At 34.8% G+C, this 12,775-nt stretch overlaps 1 protein-coding gene across 1 annotated transcript in view; it reads right to left on the reverse strand.

Moving 5' to 3' along the window:
• Window positions 1-5,289: 5,289 nt before the first annotated feature.
• LOC136034762 (uncharacterized) overlaps window positions 5,290-12,775 on the reverse strand; it is a gene marked incomplete at its 5' end in the record, with an annotated part of 55,049 nt that continues 47,563 nt past the window's right edge. The window contains 2 exon segments of the mRNA XM_065716161.1: window positions 5,290-5,601; window positions 10,371-10,598. Of these exon segments, the coding sequence (XP_065572233.1) occupies window positions 5,336-5,601; window positions 10,371-10,598 (494 nt within the window). The 3' untranslated portion in view covers window positions 5,290-5,335.

Below are 12,775 nucleotides of genomic sequence, written 5' to 3' on the forward strand. Positions count from 1 at the left end.
GATAAAATTACTTACAGTGGTGTACAATTTGGTAATAATTATTTGGGGGTGGGTGGGTGGATTTTAGTGTAGGTGAGAGGAGTGTACTTCTATTCTCAAAAACTGGGCTTTCATACCCAAATTTTCTATCTCTCAGTGAACCTTAAGATGTTTATGGAAATTGATTTGGGGCAGGGGATCACATTGGGGATGAAAGCTTAGATTCAGATTCCTACCAGTACAAAGGTGGAGAAGTTGAGGGACGATGATAAGCAATGCCTGGAAAATCCTCCTTAGTTGTAGAAATTTTGTAAATGAAAGAAAAAATCTGTTTTTTCTTAATTGACAGAGTCTTTCTCATTGGTTAAGAAACACATATTTTAAATCTTTTGGTTTTTCTCTATAAGAGACCGGATTTTGGTGTATTTTTTGTGAGCTGGACAAAATTTTCAGCAATTTTTAATTGATAGATCAAGCTTCGTGCAAAGAAATTTTATTCAGGCTGTTGTGTAACATCACAGTTAGCGTGAAACAAATCGTACGAGTTTTCCCTGTAGAACACAGTCACTTGTGCTATTCTGTATATGCAGCTAATGAATAACAGTTGCTGCAGTAATTAACGGGGCCTTGCCATCGACGGTGTAGTTATGTCCAAGGCTTACTTCACAACTGAGGCTTGTTGAAGTCTAACTACTTCTGATGTATGTGTCGTGTAAAATACCGAAATCTGGTAAATGTCACCATTCACCAGTGAATGTCACAATAACACATGCACTGATTCAAGCTTTTGTTTAACCCTATGTGTCTAAATTTATGGATACTGTTATGATTTTGGTCCTCAAGCATTTTTTAGAAGAAAGATATGATCCTTGTAAATGCAGATGTTTTTTACCCTGGCGACCGGTTAGTCGGAGAATCGAACATATCTGGCTCTGAAATTCCAGTGTTCAAATTTTCAACTATTATATTAGTATATTTGATATATATATATATATATATATATATATATATATATATATATATATATATATATATATATATATATTATATATGTATATATATGTATATATATATATATATATATATATATATATATATATATATATATATATATATATATATATTATATATATAAATATACATATATATATATATATATATATATATATATATATATATATATATATATATATATATATATATTATATAAATATATATATATATATATATATATATATATATATATATATATATATATATATATATATATATATATATATATATATATATATATATATATATATATATATATATATATGTATATATATATATATATATATATATACATATATACATATATAATATAAATATATATATATATATATATATATATATATATATATATATATATATATATATATATATTATATATATATAAATATACATATATAGTATATATATATAGACAGAAGGAGAAAAGGAAGACTGTTTTCCTAAATTAGTGATTAATATAGACAAGCACTTGAATGAGGCCTTAACCCTACTCATCCATACAATCACATAGGTCAAACAGCATAGCCACACACAATCAAACAGTTCGTGGTAACGAACTGTAGTAAGGAGCGACCCGGCTCAATAGTAACCAAAACTCTAAAAAATGGAATTTTGATACCAATAGCTACTTCAAAAGAATCGCATTTTAATGCTGGTTTTAAATATATAACTTTCATCAAGTTTAGTCTTACCCATCAAAAGTTACGAGCCTGAGAAAATTTGCGTTATTTTAGAAAATAGGGGGAAACGCACCCTAAAAGTCATAGAATCTTAACGAAAATTACACCATCAGATTCAGCGTATCAGAGAACCCTACTGTAGAAGTTTCGAGCTCCTATCTACAAAAATGTGGAATTTTGCATTTTTTGCCTGAAGGCAGATCACGGATGCGTGTTTATTTGTTTTTTTGTTTTTTTTTTTTTTCCCAGGGGTGATCGTATCGACCCAGTTGTCCTAGAATGTTGCAACAGGGCTCATTCTAACGGAAATGAAAAGTTCTAGTGCCCTTTTTAAGTGACCAAAAAAATTGGAGGGCACCTAGGCCCCCTCCCACGCTAATTATTTTCCCAAAGTCAACGGATCAAAATTCTGAGATAGCCATTTTATTCAGCGTAGTCGAAAAACCTTATAACTATGTCTTTGGGGACGACTTACTCCCCCACAGTCCCCGTGGAAGGGGCAACAAGTTACAAACTTTGACCTGTGCTTACATATAGTAATGGTTATTGGGAAGTATACAGGCGTTTTCAGGAGGATTTTTTTGTTTCGGGGGAGGGGTTGAGAAGAGGGGGATATGCTGGGGAACTTTCCTTCGAGAATTTGTAATGGGAGAAGAAAATTTCCATGAAGGGAGAGCAGAATTTACTAGCATTATTTAAAAAAAAAACAATTAAAAAATAAAAGTGAAAAAGCTTTTTCAGCTGGAAGTAAGGAACAGCAATAAAACTTAAAACAAACAGAAATTATTACCAATATGAGGGGCTCACCTCCTTCTAATACCTCGCTCTTTACGCTAAAGTATTTTCGGTAATTTCAACTACTTATTCTACGGCTTTTGTGATTCAGGGGGTCATTCTTAATGAATTGGGATAAAATTTAAGCTTTAGTGTAAAGAGCGAGGTACTAACGATGGGGCGAATCCCCTCATATATGTAATAAAAACATGAGAATACAAAAGTTCTTTGCGTAAGCTAATTTATAAGTTACGTAAATCTTTTACCAATAAAAAGATTCGTAAAAAATTAAAAGTTCTAGTTGCCTTTTTAATTAACCAAAAAATCGGGGGGCAACTAGGCTTCGTCCCCCGCTCTTTTTTTCTCAAAATCATTCGATCAAAATTATGAGAAAGCCATTGAGCCAAAAAAAAAAAATATGCAAATTTCGTTTTGATTATTCCTCTGCGGAGAGCCAAAATCAAAACATGCATTGATTCAAAAACGTTCAGAAATTAAATATAAAAAAAACAAGTTTTTTCAACTGAAAGTAAGGAGTGACATCAAAACTTAAAACGCACAGAATTACTTCGTATATGAAAGAGGCTGCTTCCTCATCAACGCCCCGCTCTTTACGCTAAAGTTTTCTACTGTTTTAGAAAGAAGAATTGAGAGAAAGAGTCAAACTTTAGCGTAAAGAGCGGGGCGTTGATGAGGAAGCAGCCTCTTTCATATACGAAGTAATTTCTGTGCGTTTTAAGTTTTGATGTCACTCCTTACTTTCAGTTGAAAAAACTTGTTTTTTTTTATTTAATCAACCATAAAGAATAATCCATGGACAGGCAGTTATGTCGTCAATAAGTATAAGTCGTCATTTACCAAACAATAGAAAAAATAATAAAGACAAATAATCCAGAGGCAACAACCCAACACAAGGGCTCATCAGGAGAATCGAGTTAGCTGTCAGAAAAGTACTTTCCAAAGCAAAGAATGGGATAGACAGCGACGGTCTTACAATAAAACACCTCAAGTACCTACCTGAATGCTTCTATTCCTAATCTTCAGCTTATCTTCCAGATGTGCATCACTAGTGGTTTTGTTCCCAACACTTTCCTGAAAGGGGTCATCTTGTCTATCACCAAAAATGGAAAAGATCCAAACGAATGCAAATCTTATAGACCCATAACCGTGTCGTGCATCTTGTGCGCAGCTTAGATACCAATATACAGTTATGAAAACTCGATTTATTTTTGGGACATTGCGCAGTAGCGATGCTAGCGGCTGGAGACAGGAAACTGGTATTGGTATATAATTGGTAACAGGAAACTGGTATTGGTATCTAAGCTGTGTATGTAACAAAACAAAATTGTGTTCCCGCCTATCGTGTTGTAGTAAGATCTACGCGTCGGACTGCGGGCTTGGAGGAGGCGCCAAGTTCAGAGCTCCGTGCCAAAAGCTTCTCATTGGCAAGATAGAAGTTTTCATAACTATATTGGTATCTAAACTGGGATCTTGTGCAAAGTGTTTGAATATGTGATCTTCTCTGAGCTTGATACTGGACGCTTTGGGACAATCAGCTTGGATTCCAGAAAGGTCTCGGGTGCCCAGAGGCTCATCGCCTTCTGGCTAACGTATTTATAGCCTCGGGAAGAAATAAGTCGCCTCTATATATGTGCACTATGTATACAGCGAAAGCTTTTGATAGCGTCAATCACATGCAAGCAATAAATGCTCTACTGCACAATGGAGTCAGTTCGAGTATAGTGAATACCCTGAAATTTCGGTACGAAAATTCGGCTGTGTTGGCCAAATGGAAAGGTACAATTTCAGATCCCGCAAAAATTAGAAGAGGTGTGAGGCAAGGTAGCGCTCTTAGTCCTCTTATTCTCAAACAATAACCAAAATTCTGGACCGTATTTCGTCCTCTTTCCTATTGCATGGTACTGACCTGTCTTACTTGGCATACATTGATGACGTCCTTCTGCTCAGTAGATCTAAAGCAGACTTACAAGACAACCTGAATCGACTCCTAGGTGACTTTCAATCTATCGAGCTTTCTATCAATATTGATAAGTGCTAATTTTTGACCTTAAATGCACCGCAAAGTGATTCTGTCACTCTCGAAAATCATGTTGTCTCGACGTCATCGAAGCTGATATATCTTGGTATTATGATTGTAGAAACGATCATTAAAGCTAGACATGTAATTGTTAAACAAACAACTATCGTCATTAAATATGCTTATGCGTCCTTAGTGCCGAATCGCGGACACTACTCCAGGAAATCTCTCGCCTTGATTTATCGTTCATTGTACCTACCACACATAACCTACCTCGCCGGTATATCCCACATACTGTCAGTGACAGACAATAAAAAATTCAATAAAAACCGTACATGTCCTTGTTGTTATATCTTTCATAGACCCTTTCAGGATTTCTAAGTAGTGCCTAAAACTATTAAAGTAGGTGTAATAGTCGTTTACTGTCATAATTACCCTGACAGTCCTAAAAAGAATGGTTACATTATCAAGATTTTTTACGATTAAGATAATGCTATTTCGGGGTAACTAAGAGGTTACCGAGACCGTCCAAATTAAACTAAAAGAAAAATAACTGAATGATGAGACTTATAAGCAAGATAATAACAGAGCTTAAGGTTGGATCTTAAGTTCCCTGAAATTAGAGCCTCTGTGATGTGACATGTTAATTGTCTCAATAACCTCTGTGATTCTCAACTTGGGTGGGGGGTTAAATACTTTTTGTAGGAAACCGTCCTGCTGGTGTATGAAATGATCTATAAAAAATAGAAGGCAAAACCTTGCACGTAAGCGTAACAGATATGTCTATTTATTTTCGTAATAAAGCTATTGTCTAGTTGAAAGGACACTGATTTGATGGTTTCTTACCAACAGGTTTCATTTCACTGAACTCCCGGCGCTTCTGGTTAATATATAGATTCTTTAGACAGCCAATAAACTTTGATGAGCTTTCTTTCGTATTTCTTGTCTTATTGTTTCCTCCGATCCAAAGATCCAAAGATGAAACCATGTGAAGATGAATTTTCTTTTCGGTAATCATAGCTGATTCAGCAAATTTATTGTCCACGGCCAGTATTAGCATGTTTTTAATCTTCATTGCTGCAAAGCAATAGAAGTATCAAGAATAATTTGCATTAAAAATATATTTTAGGAAAAAATTCCCAAGGAAAAGTAAAGAGCGATATTATAATCTAAAGTAACCAGAAATAAAAGTAAAATCTAAAACGACCACATTTTTTTTTAGAATTAATAAATGGAACCTTAAACGAAATTCTTGTGACGGGTTTTCAAATAAATAAAAAACAAATTAAAATAAATAATTATGTTACACTTTAAAACGACTATGAATTACAACAAATAACAGTGGGCTTACCACCCCCTTAATGCTTGTCAGTGTGAGAGTGTCATTTACGCTTTATCAAAAATTGAATGTCTTTCCTGCAGTTTTACTTTTATTGTGATGCTGAAAAATGAAAGACAGCTTGAACTCTCAAGGATTTCTTTTTATATATCATCATGTTTTGAATGAGAAGTGTAGTTTCATTAGTTTGGAACGAAGCAGATTTTTATCAATACTTTCTTTCTTTTAAATGCTTTCCTTTCAGATGCATAAAAAATCAGTTGGTGGATTATTTAGTTATTTCAAAATATTTCCCCAGCAATATTTATCTGTTCTCTGTACTCTTGAATGAAAGGGAATCAAAAGAATTTTTTGTAAAAATGCGTCCTTTTTAAAGTATTGATTGGAAAAGACATTTCCAGAAAGAAATATTTCAAAGAAAGTAAGGATCTACATTAAATTCAAGGACGAGTAAAAATAGACTCATAGTAGTTGAAATTTGAAACAGACAGAAATTACTGTCATTCAATAAATGAGACCTAAAACGAACAGTGTAATTGACTCAAACTTAAAACAAACAGAAAAAAACAAAACGGGAGTGGGGCTAACGTCCCCTAAGCATTCAAAATAGAACGACGTTATTTGCCCTATGCTGGAAACGATTCGTATTTCGAGCAGTATGTTTTTATTTGTCATAACGTCTACAATAAAAAAATAAACAAAAGATATCTCAAGGCTAATCAAGGTTTACAAATAAGGGTTATGTTACCTGTCCCCTTACGTCTTTCTTAAAACCAATAAAGGGTTCAATGGTATTTGAGGAATCAACATATATTTTGAACATGTTTATTTCTGTTTGTCAAAACATCAACAGTAACAAAAAAAGAAGAAATAAATTCTCCACAAATACCAAGACTATTGAAAAGAACTAACGAAAGTAAACTTAATTGTTTAATGCATGTGGTATTTATTCTGGCGGTTCAAGCAATTTCTGATTTATTATCATTATAAAAGAAAAACAATTGTAAAATGTATCTTGTTTTATTTTATTTTTGGCTCCTTTTAGGTTTTAGTATATTTTTCTACTTTTTAAACACAACGCTCTAGCACTGCCCTTAAGTAAAGAGCCATTAGCCTTAAATCAATTAAATGAAAAACGAGTATTTCTTCAAATGAAAGTAATAGCAACATTAAAACTGAAAATGCACAGAAATGATTTCGTATGAGAGAGCTGCACTTCCTCAACCCTAGACTCCTTACGTTAAAATTTTATAGCGCTTCAAAAATATATTTTATACCAAATAAACGGTCCATTTTTCTAACAATTTCAATTCAATTCGTTTATTAACGAAAAACAAATCACACACTGTAAACTAACTACACCCTAAGAGAGCATTGCCTGTAACGGATGACAAGATTCCTTCAATCATCAAGAAAAGAAATATAAGGTAAGAAAAGAAAACAAGAAGAAGGGAAAAGAAAAGAAAACAAACGTAAATTAATAAAACAAAACATAGAGAACTATTGGTAAAAGAAATTAGGATCTAATTCAATATTTTACAATAAGAAGCTTTTAATCTTACTTTTGAACTCTGGTAGGCTATTAGCATTTCTCAAAGTATTTGGCAATTAAATCCGTATTTTTGGTCCGGTAAATTTGATTGAAAAATCAGATGACGTGAGACATCTCGTTTCTGTGAATAGTTGCGATGCATGCCGAGCATCAGTTCTTAGGAACCGGCCAAATCCACAGCTCTTCCTTTCGGTTTGGCGAATCAAAATAGGAACAGAGAAACCAATATGGTCTGAAACAATTGAACTCCAGACAATATGAACTCCAGACAAAATATGGCGAAACATTTGGATTACATGTGAAAGACCATTGTAGGGGACTGTGTTTGATTTGAAACGGAGCACAAAACGAAAATACACAGCTGAGATGCAAATGTATCACATTATCGAATAGCAGTTCACTGGAAACGAGAAATCATGGCGAAGTCTAATCAGACCGTAAGATCGTACTCCCAAAATGTCCCTGACACAGCACGACTGGTACTCCTATTATTCTGCGCTCAACGGAGACGGAAATTTGGCTATAACCAAATATTATGAAGAGGAAGTTACCAGCTGCCTTGCACGTTTTGTTTTCCAGTGCTGCGTTGTTCTGATTTCTCTGGAAAAAAACCCCTCAAAATCTCAGCCAGATGGTAGTTTTTAAAATAAGAAATTGGACAGACAACGACAGTTTTACAACTAAACGTCACAAGCACTTACCTGGAAGTTACTGTTTCCACTTTTAGCTGATCTTCCAGATATGTATCACCAGGGAGTTTTGTACCAAAGAGTTTTGCTGATAGGGGTCATCACTTCTATTGCTAAGAAAGGAAAAGATCCTAACGAATGTAAAACTTACGGGTTCACAACTTTTCATAGATCCCGATCAAAGTGTTCGAATATGTGATCTTCTTTGACCTTGATACCGGATGATTTCGGGGATAATCAGCTTGGGTTCCAGAATGATCTCGGTTGTCCCGGACTCATCACCTTCTAGCAACGTTCTACTGGACCCGGAGAGAAACAAGACACCTCTCTCTCTCTCTATATATATATATATATATATATATATATATATATATATATATATATATATATATATATATATATATATATATATATATATATATATATGTACTATGGGTTTTTTGCTAGCATTCGATAATGTCAACCACATGTAAGCAGTGAATGCTCTACTGCTCAGTACAATAGTTGGGATTATAGCGAAAAGTCCGGAAATTTTAGTACGAAAGTTTAACCTTTTATAGCAAACGGAAAGGAAGAATCTCAGATCCCGCAAAAATTCAGCAGAGGCATGAAGCAAGGGAGTGTCCTTAATCCCTTCATTTTGAAACATGCAGTCTTGAAGATTCTGATCCGGATCTTGCCCTCCCTTCTACTAAACGATACTAACCTAGCTTACAATGCATACGCAGACGTCGTCCTTCTGCTAGATCCTAAGCTGACTAAAATGGCAACCTGAATCGATATCACAGTGGCTTTCTTTCTATGGGATTTCCATCAATATTGATATTTGCGAGTTTTTCACCTTTAATATACCGAAAAGTGCTTTTATAACCATCGGGAACCACGCAGTCTCTGCAGGGCCTGAGCTTAAATATCTTGGTATCGTGATTGCAAAAAGCAATCGTTAATACTAGGCAATTCATTGTTAGGCAAACAACCATCGCCATTAAATGTGCTTATGGGTCTCTAGTCCTGAATTGCGGACGCTGCTCCAGAAAATCGCGGGCCTCAATTTTTCGTCAAGTTTGCCAGCTAGATGTAATCTACATTGCCCGTGCATTTCACGCGTTGACAACGAGACAGAAAAAAAAAAAAAAAAAAAAAAAAAAAAAAAAAGTCAACTATGCCACTGTAAGTACGCAAACTTTTTACTGTACATTCCCAAGCCTTATTAGGATTCTAGAAATGAAAAATTCGGTCTTCCAGAGCCATCTAAACAATGGTCTATCATTTGGGAACATTCAGTGCTTAAAGTTAAACTAATGAGACGTCCTTTTTCACCCACATTCAATTCAGTGTCAGTCCTTTATTTTTGTGGGAGCTAATGTGGAAGTTGATTTCTTTTTGGCTTGTTGTGCTCCGCTATAATCTTTTTTAGACGGTGGGTAGATAAATAAATATTGTATCACTCAACCTCCGAATTTACCCCACAAAATTTGACCCCCATGCATGTCAACCCTCGTTGAATTCAAACCAATGCAACTCAACCCCATGCACTCAACCCCATTCAATGCAACCCCAGGCAACTAATCACTCACTTGTGTGTGTAACTGGTTACACGTTGAGCTAGGTTGAACGGATTCGTGCATTAGTGTGTCTTCATTGAAATCTGGATTAATTGGCGGAACCTGACAACATATAACGTGTCCTAGCTGGAAATGGTTACGCAGTTCCACTCGTTGAACAATTATCGATAAACGGGTATTCCATAGCTATTACTAAGGAAATAAGGCACATTTCTTGGTCTTTTTAATTACCTATCATAAAAATGCTACGGGTATTTTAAACAATAAACAGAAAAAAATTCGCAGTTCTTCCTTATTTTCCTTCTAGAACCACAATCTCCTTTGTAAATAGAGGGGCATACTAGTTTCAACATAGTAAAGAAACCAGCACTTATGAGGTCCCTTGTAGTTGCAGTATAGCTCGGTATGCGCTTTGCATTATCTCCTCCATATTTTGGATTATGAAACGGTAAAACCAAATAATTTATTGTTTCTTTCCAAACATCTCTGAATAGGAAAAGTCTTTAAAATAATGATAAAATTTTCTTCCCTGACCCCAAATTTTATTCAAAATTTTTCTCATCTGGTTCACCTTGACCGAAGTATAGTGTTAGCTGTTCATCCTAAATATTCAAAGCAGAAGCGCATAAATGCCACTGAACTAAAAAAGATGCCCAGAGTGTTATTAGAGATGGAGGCGAATTAAGTGATTAAAATATTACCTTTTATTCTGTGCCAGCTACCATCGCAAATATGATGTTCCCTTGTTGATACGAAACTTGTTGTGCTCCTCTCATATTCACTTTTAAAATCAAATATAATAGTTCCGTTAAGTGTCATGAGATTCAAAGATACTGCGCTATTAAACAACGACAAGATGGTGCTTGTTTCCACTGAGAGACGTATATCGAATGAAATGACTATAATATCCTCATCATAGACAGCTTCATCTATAAAGATATTGATCCCATAGTTGTATTTTCTGTAGCCATGCCTTGTTTTGGCTATTTTAGTGATTAAGTTTAGAGAAAACAGGTTTTCCGCATAAGGGTAAACCAAACTGTTTGAGAATCACATCGTTTTCAGTAAAAAAATTTCAGAAAAAATTTTGGGAGCGGGCAGCGCAGACCCACTCTTATTTGTACTTGCCTTTATTTGTAGACTTAGCATTTTGGTCTTTTTTTTTAATGTTACGTTGTTGTTAATATTCAGAAAAAAAAACACTGGTTGAGATACAAATCTTTTATAAAAAGCGTAGACAACTCTCTAACTTTAAGTTAATTTAAGGGGGCAGTAGCACCACTGTCATTTATGGGGGGCTCTGTTCGTTCTAAGTTTGAACTCATTCCATTTAAATTTCTGTTTGTTTTAGGTTTCAAGGTTTCTATTCATGGATATTAGTATCCATTATTTATAGACTTGGTCTGATTTTTTGTGTAGTATCCATTTTGTTCATTTTAAGTTTTAATTTTGCTCTTCAATTTTCTATGTTTTTTTTTTGAAAAAATCTTAGTGATAGTAAGGATCAACATTAAAAGTTAAAACGAACAGAAATTATACGATACATGCGAGGGGTTACTCCCTCCAAAATACATCGTACTTTGCGATAGAGCTTTTTAAGAACTTTTGCCAAAAGCTCCTTATTCTTATTAAATGGCCCTTGTGTTCAGGAGTCGTTCGTAAATAATTGGGACAAAAGGTCAAACTTTAGCGTCAAGAGTTAAGGTATTGAGGAGCGGACGACCCCTCCCCCATCTACGGAATAATTTCTGTTCGTTTTAAGTTTTGACGTTTCTCCTCACTTTCAGCGGTAAACTTTTTTTATTTAATTTCTGACCGTTTTTTAAATAATGCCGGGAATTCCGGCTCCTCCTCCATGGAAAATTCTTTCTCTCCACGGAAAACTCCGTCAAGTATTCAGAGCATTCTACAAACTCTATTAAATTCCCCAGTGCATAATTTACCTGAAAAGTTGACACCCGGAAACTTTCCTCCCCACGAAAAGTACCCACCGTGGAAAATCACCCCAAGCAGGAAATCCGCCCTCGAAACAAATATCTGTATAATTCCCATGACAGATACAATGTGTGAACAGTGGGCGAATTGCGTAGATTATAGCTCTTTTTACAGGGACTCTGGAAGGGAAGAGGGTCATGTCATCCCAAAAGACATAGTTATTGGATCTTCAATTATGCTGAATCAGATGGGTATAGTAAAATATTCATCGGATGAATTAGGGGAAATAGGGGGCGTAAGAGGGGGATGGGTGGGTAGAATTGTCCTTTATTTTGTTTGGTCACTAAAAAGGGCACTAGAACATTTCTTTCCTTAAAAGTCGCTTCACTTTTTGGGGAAGTTCCCCTTCCCTTTTTTGAAAATTGGGAAATTTTTCCAGCCTTGTAACTTTTGATGTGTAACCTTAAATTTTATGAACTTTTTATATTTGGAGTGAGCATAAAAATTCAGTTCTTTTGATGTATCTGTTATCAAACCTTTGTTTTTTAGAGTTTTGATTACTGTTAAGCCGTGTTGTTTCTCACTTACAGTTACCACGTGCTGTTTGATATATCTCTATCAGTTCTTACTGAGGAAGTGTTCGTGTATCCTAGACTAAGGAAAGTTAATTTATCGTTTCAAATATACTGGTGTGCAAAGCAATATGTCACATACATTGTTCGAATGTTATAATGAAGCAAAGGAAAATTGTTGAAAGAGCATATTGTTTTCAATGAAGCACAAAAGACACTTTAAGTATTTTGGGTGCTTGAGGGTGAAGCATCCTCACTTTTAATTCTGGAAATTTTTATTCGTTTTAAGCTTTACTACATCATTAATTTGATTTGTGATCGTCTTAGATTTACAAGTGTATCTGACCTGAATTCCAAAGACCCACAAGCTATACCAGTTTATTGATTCGGCCATTGCCGATTATCGGGTATCGATATAATGGTTTTCCCCTTTTAGTAAGTTGGTTTCCGCCTTTTCTTAGATAATTTTTCTATGACCAAATGTTATTTTCATCGTGAAACTAATACTGAATTTTGTTTAGCTCATCGATGTGTGAAACATATGCACATGTGGTTCAAATATACTGCCTCCCCTACTTGAAAGGCAGTATTTTACGGAC

Source organism: Artemia franciscana, chromosome 13, assembly GCF_032884065.1.
Source record: "Artemia franciscana chromosome 13, ASM3288406v1, whole genome shotgun sequence".
Classification (NCBI taxonomy): domain Eukaryota; kingdom Metazoa; phylum Arthropoda; class Branchiopoda; order Anostraca; family Artemiidae; genus Artemia; species Artemia franciscana.